At 38.3% G+C, this 14945-nt stretch overlaps 2 protein-coding genes across 4 annotated transcripts in view; both read right to left on the reverse strand.

Annotated features, from left to right (window-relative positions):
• Positions 1-1347: 1347 nt before the first annotated feature.
• Positions 1348-4168, reverse strand: LOC137948273 (transcription factor UNE10-like). 3 transcript variants are annotated; one of them, XM_068794297.1, is made up of 6 exons: positions 3830-4168; positions 3088-3712; positions 2901-3002; positions 2325-2390; positions 1809-2183; positions 1348-1706 (listed from the first exon to the last, which is right to left on the reverse strand). In XM_068794297.1, exons 1-6 carry the CDS (start codon positions 3946-3948, stop codon positions 1569-1571), a joined length of 1425 nt encoding a protein of 474 aa, XP_068650398.1. In that variant the 5' UTR covers positions 3949-4168; the 3' UTR covers positions 1348-1568. The 3 variants fall into 3 exon arrangements, with proteins under 3 accessions (XP_068650398.1, XP_068650400.1, XP_068650399.1); XM_068794299.1 differs by having other exon boundaries at positions 3088-3707; positions 3830-3962; XM_068794298.1 differs by having other exon boundaries at positions 1548-1732.
• Positions 4169-7833: 3665 nt separating this feature from the next.
• Positions 7834-14945, reverse strand: part of LOC137948533 (structural maintenance of chromosomes protein 6B-like) — a 44925-nt gene continuing 37813 nt past the window's right edge. Inside the window, exon 28 of the mRNA XM_068794617.1 lies at positions 7834-8207. Coding sequence (XP_068650718.1) covers positions 8144-8207 — 64 coding nt within the window. The 3' untranslated portion in view covers positions 7834-8143. The remainder of the gene's footprint in view (positions 8208-14945) is intronic.

Below are 14945 nucleotides of genomic sequence, written 5' to 3' on the forward strand. Positions count from 1 at the left end.
CGTGTATTCTTGGGACATGATCTCTTGAGTCATGGATGATCATGTACATGACATGAAGTTTGGTGCTCCCTAATAACCTCAGGACATAAACTGAGTAATGTGCCTAAAGTTCATGTCCTGAGTCATGTTAACTAACCCCCCCAAAATGGAGAACTCCCTTAAGTTAGGGGAGAGCCTTGTTGGAGAGGTGAATTGTTGAAAGATTGAGGCACCATTCCTGAAACACTATCATTTTGGTGAAACTTAATAGAAGAAATTAAGTTCTAAAAATTGTCACAAGAGATCTTCATCGTAGTGAAGCTCTTACTTAAGAGTTGCAATAAGTAGATTATTCTTATCGTCACTTTGACGCACTTCAAATCCACCACACATGTAAGTATGAGATTTAAATCCCTTCGTCTAAACAAAGAAGTAGACACCAGCTAAGATAGTTTAAGTCAATTCCTTATTTCAACTACAAAGACATTCCTAGTTTATTAATGGAGATCAAATCAGACAACTTACTAAAGAGAAGATTTCATATCGATTGTAATATTTTTTTCTTTTAGGATTGTACTTAGGTCACACTTACTTACAAACTACAAAAATATGGAGTTACAACCTAATTTCAACCAAAATGATAGATCACGTCCTCTTGATTATCTGTGTTTTTACCAAATACATTTTTTTCCTGTGTAAATTATTTAGATTTTTTTTAATTTTAATTTTTATGATTTTATGATACCGTCATAAATCTAATCAATCATCATACGCCAAGTGTCACACCTAATTTTAGATGATAATCACAAAATAAAGTAGAAATAAGAAAAATAAAATGAAAAATGAAACAAACTAAAGTCGTATTATCCAAACAAAAGGAGGCAGTCCCACCAGAAGGCAACGTATCAACCATAAGGCCTTCATACTCTATCAAAAGATAACTCAAGTGGTCGCGCACCTGACCCCTCTCTAGTCAAAAAGAGGGCAGGGGCTATAGTGGCAATGGAAAGAGGCGGACGATGACGACGGGCTCTATGGCCTGTCTGGATCGGTCATGGAGCTTGTGGTTCGCTCTCGGACACAGCGGGAGGAATAAGTCCCCAGCCATTTCTAATGTACAACCTTTAGAATGCATTGCATGTTACTTGTCACGATCGGTGACTCCTTTTCATGCAAAGGTTGACCTTTCAAATGGGGCTTCATTACCTTCGATTTATGTTCATAAATTGGATTTTTAAGCATTAAGTAAGGATTTCTTGAAATACCAACTTAATCAAAGACTCGGTGAACAAAGGCTGATAGGGAGGTTTCGATTAACCTGCTCCCATACCATATAGAACAAATACATAGGAAAAAGTGTGCCACAATTCTCATTAGCTACCTCAATACAATTTGATTTGAGTTCATTAGTTATTTTTTATCTCTATGGGTTGCTTACAACACGTGGCCACTCACAACACGTGTCTAAATTGGTCTTAAACCCACACGAGTGGGTATGGAGTCAGGCGAAGGATATTTCTTTTTTTATTTTTATTTTAAGAAAAAACAAAAGTAGAAAAAATCTCAATAATAAATTCCGTAAATACACATTAGAGAATGTAAGGATAAATACGATTTGCAGGAATTTCTTTTCCTAGGATTGTCTTGAATTGGGAGCAGCAGCAGGTGCAGCAGCTGCCGTGACCGTAGGCTGCTGTAGGTGGATCTGCTGGCACAAGGCCGCCATTCTGTTGTACGCGTCCAAAGTTGTCGGCTTAACATTAAGAAACGTAGAACGAAGATCATTATGGAGAAAAATCTGGAGGAGGTGAGTTTGGGGAGGGGATTACCTGTGCTTGCGGTTGGCAGGCGAGGAAGGCGGCAAAAGGGTCGGGTACGACGGCGGGGGCGGAGGAAGTCAGTCGGTCAGCGCCGCCGTCCCACGGGGTAGGCATCGTGAGGAAGGCAACCGCTGCAGGGTGGAGCATGGAGGCCATTCCAGCGACCTGCGGCGACCGGATCATGGCGTTCATGTCCATCACGCCCATGCCCATTCCCATTCCCATTCCCATCCCCATGTGGGCCATCATCGCCATCTGCATCTGCTGCATGCTCATAGGCATCATCATATGCGACAGACTGCTCATCTTGGTCATCATCTGGACTTGAGCTTGCAGCTGCTTCAGGTACTCGATTACCTCATCCAGCATCGACGCTTTGTCCGTCTGCGGGCAAAGAGAAGAAGACGAAGATGCTGAGGTCAAACCCAGAAACAGAAGGCCGAATGAGGACCCTTCCGAAGATAATTAAATTCGTGAATAAAGATGAAACACTGGTGGCTTGTAGGATTCGGCTATTTAATATACCTTACTGGAGTTTGGTACCAATTTCTGCAACGTCTTGATTCTCTGGTTGATCCTGTCTCTCCTTTTCTGAAAAAAAAAAAAAAAAACTCATAATTTAACTACAATGGTTATAGATGATTCTTAGAGTACTGGAATTCTTTCCATTAAAATACTAATGCTTGGATTCGACTCGGCCGCAAAGATTTTACGAAGGACTGGAACACTGCAGCGCTTTAAGAACCGATGATACGAAATGATCGACAAGTTTTTGAAAACCCAACACAACACGAGGGAAAGATAGACAGTTCACAGAGGTACTTTCGGTGGATCATCACTATTCCTGTTTTTGTACAAATATTAGGAGAAATAAGCAGCAAGGACGGCTTCTAAAAGTTGATCTGCCATGGCTGCCGGTTGTTGGCAGGAGAAGTCTTGTAAATGAAAACCAAACCTAAGTAAATTCAAAGCAAGGATCAAGTATTTTTTAATTCAACGAGTAAAAGCTCCTTGGGAGTTTGAAGACGAAACGAAGATGTGTTTTGTGTCTTGTGTTCGAGTTTTTATTCAAGAATTCGAACAGTATTTTGGATGGCTTACACGTTCAGATTGATTATGAATCGCGGCCGCTCTACTTCTCTTGGTGGAAATGGAGAACCTCGCTGTGTTTGACTTCTTCTCGTTCCCGTTTCCTGCTTCTCTCTGTCATTATCAAGGGTAGCAGAATAAATCTAGGAGATGGCAAAACGAAAATGAAGAAGAAAAGAAGAAGAAGAAGAGTAATGACCCGGTTTCTGCTTTGGAAGGCGGAATCATGATCCTCCATGGTGGTGGGATAAGAGTCGGAGGAGCAGGGCTTGCCGTAACTGGTGTGCTCCTGAGAGGACAAATCAATCTCACAGGTGTCCCTGGTTACCTGCTGGCTCTCACTTCGACTGATGCTCTGGTTCCTGCTATTCCCGTCGAAGGCCCCGGAAGCGACCTTCGTTCGCTTCCTCACCTCACCACCAGCATCATCCCCGCGGCCGGTAACGACGTCCTTCCAGGCGGCGCTGCAGGACCCTACTCGCGTGGAAGACACCACGATAGTGTCAGGAACACAGTTGGAGTGCTCGTCCGCAGAGTCAGCTCGCACGGCGCAGGGCACCAGGGCGTCCATAGTGAGATTAGCTCCAGCAGCAGCTCGGTGTTGATCGAACCAAGGAAGAAGGTCATCAGAAGACGGCGCAGCCTTCCCCGGCGGCAAGCCCGTGGCTTGGTTGACGATGGACTCAAGGGTGCCGCCAGCGCTTGGCTTTTCCCATGTATACTTAGATGACGCCATGGGCTTCCCCGCTGGGCGAGGAAAACCCAGGCCGTGCATCGCCAGCTGCCCGTTTTCCCATGTCAGCTCCGCCACTTCGTAGTCTAACCTGCAAACCACACCCATAAATTCCGACCATAAAAAACCGAAACAGAACAAGAAATTCGCGCTCTGTTCTCCGATCCAAACCAATCAAAAGAAAGAAAAAGCAGTAAAGCTCGCTCACATGGTGTCTTCAGGGAGTTGGTCATCCGTAGTCGGGTTGCTGTCATCGCCACCGAAAGGAAGACGGCTGGAGTCTTCGTTGCCGTTGTCGAGTTCCCAACTGGGAACGCACTGGCTCATCTCTAAGAACACAATCTTCCCCCGGAAGAAAAAAAAAACCTCTCAGATCAAACAGTCGGAGCTAGACAGCGAGAGGAGAACCAAAAAAGCACGAGAGCAAACAGGGCCATGGCTTCACACCGGAACCCCCGGATATTCCGGTAAAAAATTAAGCCTGCTTGGATTGACGCCATTTTAGGGTTCTGAAGCATTAGCCATCACAAGGAGAGAGGCGCTGAGCCTCGGTTACGTGGCCAATTAATAGCTACAGAAGTCTAAAGAAAGGAGATAAAAGACGTGGCGGGGAAGACGGTGAGGTGGCAAAGAGTAAAGCAGTGAGGCCCACGGTGGGTATTTTTAATTTAATTTGAGAAATAAAAAATAAGTAAAATATATAATTATTACATATAAATAAATTTAATAATTTAATAACAATAATTAAACACGTAGGAATGACTTCCTCAAACGCAACTCCGGCTGCTTATGTAATGGGTTATGAGTGAATGGGCCACAATTGGGCTCCAAAGTCTACTCTGATGAGGTAACTTGTCGGTGTGTTTTGGCTTTTTGTATCTTATCAATTATTATGCTATTGAGAAGGAAGGGAGAATGATAAACCCTTTTTTGCAGTCTTGTTACAACTCTGATTACAATGTCATAATCCTAATTTAAATCTTAATGTTCTAATTATGAAGAGTAAGAAACAAAGAATTAGCAACTAGAGATATTTCAAAATACTCCCTCCAAGTTGTAATTCTTAATACACTCAAGTAGATATCATATTTTTAAGTATAATCAAATTTCAAATGCAACCCTATTAAAACATATTATTTTAAAAAAAAAAAGTAGGAAGTCATACTTTGCTCGATCGATGTCGGGTGGAACATAGGAAGAGAAGAGGGGATTGGATTGAATTTCTACACTCCCAAAGTGTTTTTACCTTGGAGTTAATTTACTATGCTTGGATTACCTAACGACACATATAACAAACTACCTCTAAGGTCAATTGCATTGTTGTTATGCCACTTAATTGACTACAATCGCCATTTTACAACAACTCACCCTAATCACATTGGAACGTAACAACAAACTAAATTATATAACCTTGACACTGTTGTGGACTCAATAGCACACCAAGTCACACAACGAATGAGGCAATAACTCACTGAGTCCATTAGTTCAGTGCTGGATCCAAAAATCCCACGTCGTGTTACTCGATCCATGACATGGGACCGTAACAGACATACCAAGCATAAATCCACCAAGGAATTTTCAATGTAGCCTACTTTTATAAGGACTTGCAACTCACAACAACAGTAACCAAGGCTTATTAGCGTTTTTTTCACTCCAGCAATACAAGCTACTCGCAATCAAATTGAGTTGAGGATGATAATAACTTGCCAAGATTTGACCCAACAATGAAAAGGGTTACTACAGTTCAATCCAAATACAAAAGCCTCTTTTAATAAATTGATTTTACCATACAAGTACAAATCATATAGGTGCACCAATCTCAAATACATATTTTATATAAATAGAAGCTCCATAGGTCCTCATTTGACCAAATTTTGTTTAAAGTTCAAGAGAAAATTTGGATTAGTTTTTCAAATAAGAAAACTAATTCAAAGCAACTCAATATAACAAATGCTTTCAAAGCTCACAAATAATGTACTGAACTCAATAATTCAATTTCAAAAATAAGAGCACGAAAAGGATTTTGAAAAATAGGCATAAATCTATAATACTATGCAACAATCCTTTTTTAAATCAGAATGTTATAGTGAATGGAATGATTTCAAAATATGAAAACTCTGATTCTAGAATAAGTGATGCTAAGGAGATGAAGATTTCAAAACAAAAGCTCAAAAATACTTATTCTTATCTAGTGAATTTTCAAATCCCAATTTTTGTTTCAAAGTTTGTGAGTGATTGGGAGTAGTTGTTTTTGCCTTAGGAGTTAAGAGAGAGAATTGTTAGGGTAAAATCAATCCATATAGATGAGTTGTCAATGTTAAAAAATAGAGTGGTTAAGCTAAAAAAAAAAAAAGGCACTTTGTCGTTTTTGAAATTTCGACAAATCTCAATTAAAAATCTCAAAATAATATTTTTGAATTTTCATGAAGAGCTACTTATCAGATTACTTATAGATTTTGGATACCTATCTTTCCTAGATCAAAACCTTCATTCTCATTCTTAGCTTTTCTAAAATGAACCTTTCAAATGGCTATGGATTGGTTGAACGGTTTTTGTTAGATGCCTCTTCTTTTGGGCGTTTGGCTTCATTTGGCTAGGTGCTCTAACGGTTTGTTGAATGGATGCTTCCACTAGGCTTTCTCTTTCAATGGAACTCAATAGAATAAATAATTTCAAAGTACAGCTCACAAGTAACATACTAAACTCAGCAATCCAAATTTAAAGTAAGAGAGCTAAGGTGTTTCAAGTTAATTTCAAAATAAGAGCATGTAAGTTATGTTTCAAAGTTTGAGTGCTTGGGACTGGTTATTTTTGTCTTTAGAGTCGAGAGAAAACTCTTGGGGAGAAATTGATTCAAATAGACGAGTTTTCAATGTTAAAAAATAGAGTTTTTTTACCTCAATAAAGGACATTGTCAATTTTGAAATTCAATAAATCGCAATTAAAAACCCTCAAAAAATACTTAGAATTTTCATGGTGAGTTGTTAATCACATAGATCAAATTACAAATTTTGGATGCCTAAATCAAAACCTTCATTATTGTTTTGTAACTTTTCTCGGACAAGTATGAATTGGTTGAATAGTTCTCATTAGGCATCTCTTCTTGTTCTTTTGGGTGTTTTGCTTCATTTGGCTAGGTGTTCAAGCAGTTTGTGAGAAGGATGCTTCCATTGGCTTTTCTCTCTCCTTGCTTTTTGGTGCTCCTTGACCAATCAGTCGGTCTTCATATATCACTCATTCTCTTTTCTTTAGTGGCTGAATGGGTATTCACAAAACCTTTTTTTTTTTTCGTCTCATATCGGACCAGACTAGGAGTGTCCAATCAAACAATCTTCTTGTCTTGGCCTTGTTTTCCTCCTGGGGCCTTTTTTCTCTCCAGATCGATGGAACAAGACTAGTCTTGATTAGACTGGGCAATCTAGTCACACGAGGCCTCCTCTTGCCCCTTATTTTGGCATGGCAATGGGTTTTTGAGGTGGGAGGCTCTACCTCTCCCTCCCTCAAACATGCCCCTTTTAGTGTGGAAAATGAGATATTAGCGAGAGAGGGGGAGGGGCAGAGGCTTTTGAAAGAGAGGCAAGAACCATCATGAGTCCCTTCTCCCTCCTTTTGGCCTCAGTTAGAAGAGGAGACAGACAGAGCATTGTTTTTTTTTTTTTTTTTTTTTTTTTTTTTTTTTTAAATTGACATTTTTATTGTATTTTATTTCAAAAATATTATTTCATTAAAAACCACTTCGTAAGGGTAACTGCCATTCTAAGGTCACATTTGAAAATAAAATAAAGATAGAAACGATCCATTGAAAGAAATCTTTGTTGGGGTAAAATTGAGATAGACAAGGCAGCCCATCAATTGTTGATATAAAGAATGGGTCCTTGAAAGGGACCACCATCAAAGAGATAATAAGACATTCCAAGAGTCGTTTCATTACCCGTATAAAGGAGTACTTCTTCAAACCAGTGAATTTAAGCCCAATTTTCTTGTCTAAGTTCTCTCCCACATGCGATCATCCCACTTGGAATAAAAGACCAAAAGCTAGCAGGCAGCCCCTCACTGGTTACTCTTTCGAATTTGATATTTGATAAGCAATGGCTTCGTCTTGGAAAGGAAGTAGGTCTGCTTTAACATAAGTTATTTCATCTCAACTGGGGAGTTGATTGGTAACTCGATCAAGTCTACACAGACACAGCAAAGGGAAACTCATTTAAAAAGGAAGCCAAAAGCCTTCAATCCATGTTGATACGTATCAAATTTTTACAACCCCAAAAATGGTGCATACCAATGCATGAGTGATCTCAATACAAAATCCAACACTTGTACAGAATTTTCAATGCACCAGACAGTTTACACTCAAATACATCCAAAAACTATCACCGAGAAGAAAAAAATAAAAATACACATCAACAAACAACTTATATATACAGTTTTTTAATAAGATAATAAACCATGTCTTCCTCAGCTTCGTGGCTCGCCAGTTGAGTGTAGTGGATACGGGATGGAAAAACACAGATTCAAATAGTTATTATGTATCCTCCCGCGGGGCAGCCATTTGCTGCTTCTTGACTCTCTCGCTGGCCTTCACCATGCTAAACCCAGAAAATGGAAAACGTCAACAACCATGACAATTTAGAATTGGCAACACCCATGTTAATGCATGGAACTTCATGAGCTCGGTGAATCCTATAGAGTGGAGTATAAAGAATGTGATAACATGGACGATGTGCTGTGCTCAGAGTAATGTTGTAAAAACGAAAATGGACCAGCCACTTGAACAGTAAACAGAATGCAATGCATGGCTTTAAAAAACTGAACTGATTCAAGAAAGAACCTGATGAACTGGGTGGTTTCAAGGTTCAATCTACAAGTAGATTAGTTAGCCAGGCCAGTTATCAGAACAAGTCTTAAAGATTAAAAATTTAAGAAGAGTGCTAATTTATGTCAATGTAGTAATTTTTCACTTAAGTGACCTACTAAATAAAGAGAGGTCGGATTCTGACGTCTAAGAAGAGTGCCACACGCTGTAGCACTTCTTAATTCTCTTCTTCTTCTCTCTTTCTTCTTTCTTCTTTCTTCTCCATTCCATCCCTTCCACCCAATTTTACATGGTAACAGAGCAAAATATCCATTTGAAGTGAAGGTCTAGTCAAGTTTTCTTACCCTCATCAGCCTATGTTCACTCTAGGAAGGAGGTTTCTCCAATTGTCTGCTGATTGAAGCTAAAGGTTATATACTTTTTACTGATTTCGTATCATAACCCTAGAGTTGATGACTTGTGCTGTTTGTTGAACAAACCTATGTTTTTTGGGCCCATATAAAATTGTTTGTTGTTGTCTCCCTGTTTTTATGCCTGTGCAAACTCCCAGACTAGTATCTGGAATTGCATTCTCTTGTATTTGCATGTTAGTGTACGATTTGAAGTGATTTATGTACTTACAACCTCTATTTTGCCTTGTTGTGGTGTTGATGAGTATAGTCTTGTGTAGGGCCCACATCATATGCACAGGGAATATGGTGTTTTTGTGTATTGTGTTAGGAATCATGAGGCTGAATTGTGGTTTCTCAAATTGTTTGAAGTATTTTAAGTAGTTATAACTGATTTAGAAGAAGTAATTTCTTTGGTAAAAAATAGTGTACATTCGGAAGGGAAGGATGAGATTGTTATTACTACTGAAAGGTTGAGTGGCTCATTACAAGAGTATCAACCATTACTCAGACAAGTGTTGCGATAAATTTTGTAAACCTACCTGCGCAAACTCAAATGCTACAAAAAGTGGGCAGTCCTTGTCTACTAGTCCAGTTGGAATTCTTCCTAGTGCCCTAATGAGCTTCAACTGGTGGCTCAGTGTACAACTGAAATGATTGCTTCCTCCCCATCCGTGAACCAAACCATCCCCACTGTTATAGTTACTATAGCCAGTTCAAGTATGTCAGCATTTCATGCGACTCCAGTCTCTTCGTGGGTCATTGATTCTAGTGCTTCTATACACATGTCAGGTATACCAAATGTGTTTTCTTCTCTTAGACAATCATCTCCTTTTAAAAATATTATACTAGTAGATGGTTCTCTTTTTTCTGTTAGTCATGTTGGGACAAGTAAGGCTACTTTATCTTTATATCTATATTATGTTTTATTTGTTTCTAAGTTTCCAATCAATTTGATGCCGGTGAGTCGGCTTACAAAACCTTTGCAATGTTTCTAAAGTTACCTTTTACTTTGTCTTTTCAATGTACATCTTGAAAAGCACCATAGATCCTTTTTTTCTTCTCATGCACAACATAGTTGTAGTCTGTTTGAGGTTGTTCACTCATATATATGCCATATCATTTTCAAGTCTTTTAAGTTATTAGTATTTTGACTCCTTTATTGATGATTACAGTTGAACTTGGGTGTATCTCCTTCGGAAAAAATCTAATGTTTTTTATGTACTTCTTCTATTATATAATAAAATAAAAACACAGTTTGGTGCTTCACCATGTTTCCTGTGTACAAATAATGAGTTTGAGTACATGAACAATAACTTAGTTTCTTTGTGTTCTTTGTCTATCCTCATGTGTGTATACACCTTTGCAGAGTGGTGTGGCTGAGAGGAAGAATCACAACCTACTTGAAGTTGCTCGCACAATGATATTTCAAATGAAAGTTCTTAAACATAATTGGCGTGATATTGTTCTCACAACTTGTTTCTTGATTAAAAGGATGTAATCCTTTTGTGGACAAATACCATTGTGTTCTCAAGGCCAACAATGAGTATTTTCCTCTTTGCCCACGTGTATTTGGGTTTGTTTGCTATGTTCATGTTATTAGTTCCTCCATTGATGGATTGTCCCCTCGAACTATTAAACGTTGTTTCTTGGGTATTCATGTTTTAAAAACAGGTATAAATGCTATTGTCCTTCCACCAAGAAAATGTATATTTCAGCAGATGTTATTTTTTTTTTCAAAACATTCCTATCTTTTCTCAAGTAATTTAGTCTGCTACTCTACCTATGGATGTTGATGTTGTAACTCCACTTCATATGAACGATGTTTCAAGTGTTGTGCCCATTCCTGCAGTGGTTTCAGAATCACCAAAGTCATTGCAAGTATACAAGCGATAAACGTCTTCCAAGAGTACTACATTGCCACCTCCTCCACCCATGCTAGCACCTTCAATGTTCGTTGTTCCCAAGGTAAGTGATTTGGATCTTCTAGTTTCTCTTTGCAAGGCTATTCATTCGTGTACCTGAAAAGATACCAAAAAGCCTCTTTCCAAAATTATGTCCTTTAATAACATATTAGACTCCTTTAAAACCTGTGTTATACTTGTCCTCCTGCTCCATTCCTTATTGAATGCAAGAAGCATTGATGTCATCTTGTTGAAAACAAGTCATGGATGTTCAAATGGAAGCATTGATGTCATCTTGTTGAAAACAAGTCATGGATGTTCAAATGGAAGCTTTGACTAATAGGGGGACATGGACTTTGAACGAGCCACCACTTAACCCAACCATAGTGGGATATCGGTGGCTGTATACGGTCCAATATAAGGCGAATGGCTCCATAAGAGAAGTATAAAGCCAGACTTATGGCCAAATGTTACACACAAACTTATGGTCTAGATGTCTTCAAGACCTTTTCTCCTGTTGCCAGGTTATCTTTTGTTCAGATTTTGATATCAATCGCAATTAAGTAGGGCTCACCGTTATAACAACTTGAAAGAAAAATGTTTTTTTGTATGGAGACTTGTCTAAGGAGGTGTATGTAGAGCAACCTCATAGGTATTTTGCTCTGGTAGAGACTAGAAAGTATGTCAATTACATAAAGCTATCTATGGCCTAAAGCAATGCCAACCGTGTAATGAATATCCTTGGGTTTCAAAGATGTCACTGTGATCACTCATTGTTTGTATTGAAGAGAAACTCTAGAATTGTGGTATTGATTGTGTATGTTTTTGATATAGTGCTATTTGGTAGAAAAAGAGTATTGGCAAGGTAAAAGAACAACTGACAAATCACTTTCAAACCAAAGATTTGGGGATGCTTAAATACTTCCTCAAGATCGAAGTAATAGGAAGCAACGCAGATATTTTCTTGACTCAAAAGAAGTATGTGACTGATATGCTACATGAATATGGGTTGTGAGAAGCTAAACCTGCCAAAAGTCCTAACAAAGTTGGCTATAATCTTCACGAGGAGAACAGTGATGAACGCAAAGATAAGATTATGTACAAGAGGTTGGTAGGTAAGCTTATTTATGCCATAGTGACAAGACCTAAGATAGCCTTTGTCATGAATGTGGTCAGCTAGTTTATAGCGCACACTAGAAAGACTCACCTAGAAGTTGCATTGAGAATATTGTGATACTTGAAGGGTGCACCAAGAAAAGGGTTGTTATATGAGCCACATACACATTTGCAGATTGAAGAATATTCTAATGATAACTATGCCGGTTTTAAACTAGGTAGAAAATCCACTTTGAAATATTGGATGTTTGTTGGAGCAATTTAGTAAACTGGAAAAACAAAAAAGCAAGTTGTAGTTGTCTATGCCAATGCAAGGCTAAGTATAGATCAATAGCTCATACAATTAGTGTCAGTACTTTTTGTCATTCCCTATTGATGTTTCATTTGAGTGTGACTCATATCAACTGGGAAAACATTATAAATCTAGTTTTCTGATTAGTTCTAGTAGTAATTCTCATCTTTTTTAATTAATTCATTATGATGTATGGGGCCCATGTCAGCTCGCAAGTCCACTTAGTTTTAAGTATTTTGTCTTTCATTGATGACTTCAGTCGGGTAGCATGGTTGCAACTTTTAAGAGAAAAATCTGAGGTCTTCGATGTATTTGTAAAGTTTTATAATGAAATAATACTAAAATATCAGTTCAAGGGTATTTCAATCATTTCCTATATTACGTTTTTATCCTTGCTTATTTTTGTTAGATAGACAATGTTTTCATATGCCTTTTTAAGTTTCATTCAATTCAAAGGTGTATTTTAGGAGACATGTAAATTTATATATCAAAGGGTATTTTTGTCCTTTTATAATATTCACTTAAACCCTGAAATAAAAGTTGGAAGCTCGTGCCTCAACGCAGCCAAGACTGCTCTCCTCCAACTTCTTCTTCTCTAGTACTTCCCTCAATTTCTTTCCAAATCACATATTTTTCATAGTATCATAGCAATAACATCAACCTTGGGTAGATTTTCTCCAGTTTTGTGGCTCTTCTCTCAATCTTTTGATTTCAAGACTAGTTGGGTAAAAATCTCATTTTTCCCATTTTCCACCTGTCATAACCTCTTGGTAAGTGGCTATTACTAATTGGATAATTATTGGGATTTAGAGTCATTCAATGAGCATTGCTTTATTCCTGCTTCCATCATACTCAACCCTGCTAGTGCCATCAACCTAGATGCCTATGTCATCCTAATTTCATGCAATTGGGTCATTTTACATTCAATTTGTGGTCTTAATTGCTGAGTTTGAGCACTTTGAATTGGTAATTGTCTAAGTTGATTGTTTGTTTGCCCTAAATGACTCAATTGTAGGACCCACTTGACTGTGTAGGCATAGTAATTTGGGCAAAGTGATTCCATTTGATTCTTGACGCATTATTCCATTAAAATGTGGTTGTTTTGTGGTATTGAATGGTTGAATCCAGCACACAAATTGTTGTCTAAAGGATAATTGAGAGCTCAAATGGGAAATTCTCTCAACCTATTCAGATAACTACGATCTTGTTGAATGGATCAAATTATGTGAATTGGTCAAAGTCTGTTTTGATGTATTTGAGAGCTAAAAGGATGGCCAAATACATAACATTTGATCCCCCTGTACCTATTACTGAAGACTGGCTAGCAAAAGATAATTTAATCACGAACTGATTGGTGAACAGTATAGAGTCATGATTCAATGAACAAATTTTGAATTGTAGTACTGCTAAAGCAATGTGGACTACCTTGGCATCTATTTTATCTAAAAAAAAGTAATTTATCTTGGATCTATAAATTGTATGCGAGGTACTTTATTATGAAGCATAGAAATAGATCAGTGACAAATTACGTCACTGAGATAAGAAGGGTACTATAGGAATCAACATCTTTCATCCGTTTACTGCGAATGTTGAGAACATTCGAAGAAGGAGAATCAAATTTAGGTAGCTAGGTTTCTAGAGAGTTTGGGCTCTAAGTATGATGTCATTTGAGTCCAGTTATTGGCCAATGAAGATGTGACCACCCTGGAGCAAGATTTTAATAAAGTTCTTCTAGTAGATGGTGCAATAGTGAATAAACATGAGACAGGTGGAAGTCTCTCAGATGTAGCCGATCTTAACCTCCAATCTTCTATTGGTAGGCCTGATGGTCAGTTTTGTGGTGGTAATGATAGAGGTAAAAATTGTTCCTTCTCTACTTATGGCTGCAGCCGTGGCCAAAATGAGAGGGGGGATAAAAAATGCATTCATTATGGTACGTCCAACAATAGTTTTGAAAAGTGTTGGGAGAAATTTGGACCTACTTGGGCCAATTCCATAGTCACAGAAAAAAAATGCCTTTTCGCACACTAGATCTTATGAAGAGATTCAGCAGTTAGTACAACAATTGGGTCAACTGAATGCACCATCTACTACTTCTCCGACCATTGAGACTCATACTTTATCCCTAACAAGTGTCACAATGACGAACATAGGTATGACTGCACTGAATGTGTCTCATTCTCCCTCCTAGATCATTGATTTAGGAGCCTCTACCCACATATCAAGTATGCCTTTCTTATTTCAATCCATTCATACATCTCCTTCATATCGTTGAGTTACTTTAGCTGATGAGTCCACCTCTACCATTCAGGGGGAGGGTACTATTGACACTACTCCAGAGATGTCCTTAAACTCAGTTCTGTTTGTTCCAAAGTTTGTGGTCAATCTCGTCTTTGAGTCATACTAAGTCCTTAAACTGTTAAGTAACATTTTATCCTACTACCTATGTTTTTCAGGACTTACAAACAAAAACAACGATTGGTTTTGGACATGAGAAGGGAGGGTTCTACCTACTGGATGATGTATCTGTTTCTCAAGTTGTCGCAGTTATTACTGCAAATTCCTCCTACGTATGGCATCTATACTTGGGACCATCACCAGTTAAGTTGCATCAACTTTCCTTTCTTTCCTAACAAACATTGTCCTTTGATTATGAGTCTGGTTAGTTGGGAAAGCATCATCGAGCAAGCTTCCTAGTTAGTTCTAGTCTTAGAACCAAATTGTTTGAATTAGTCCATTCTAATGTATGGGGTTCATGTCTGATTCCTAGTCCGTTCAGTTCCAAGTATTTTGTGTCATTTATTGATTAT

Source organism: Aristolochia californica, unplaced genomic scaffold, assembly GCF_029961685.1.
Source record: "Aristolochia californica isolate CCGP_79_NKW_82.1479 unplaced genomic scaffold, dmAriCali1.0.hap1 SCAF_13, whole genome shotgun sequence".
NCBI lineage: Eukaryota > Viridiplantae > Streptophyta > Magnoliopsida > Piperales > Aristolochiaceae > Aristolochia > Aristolochia californica.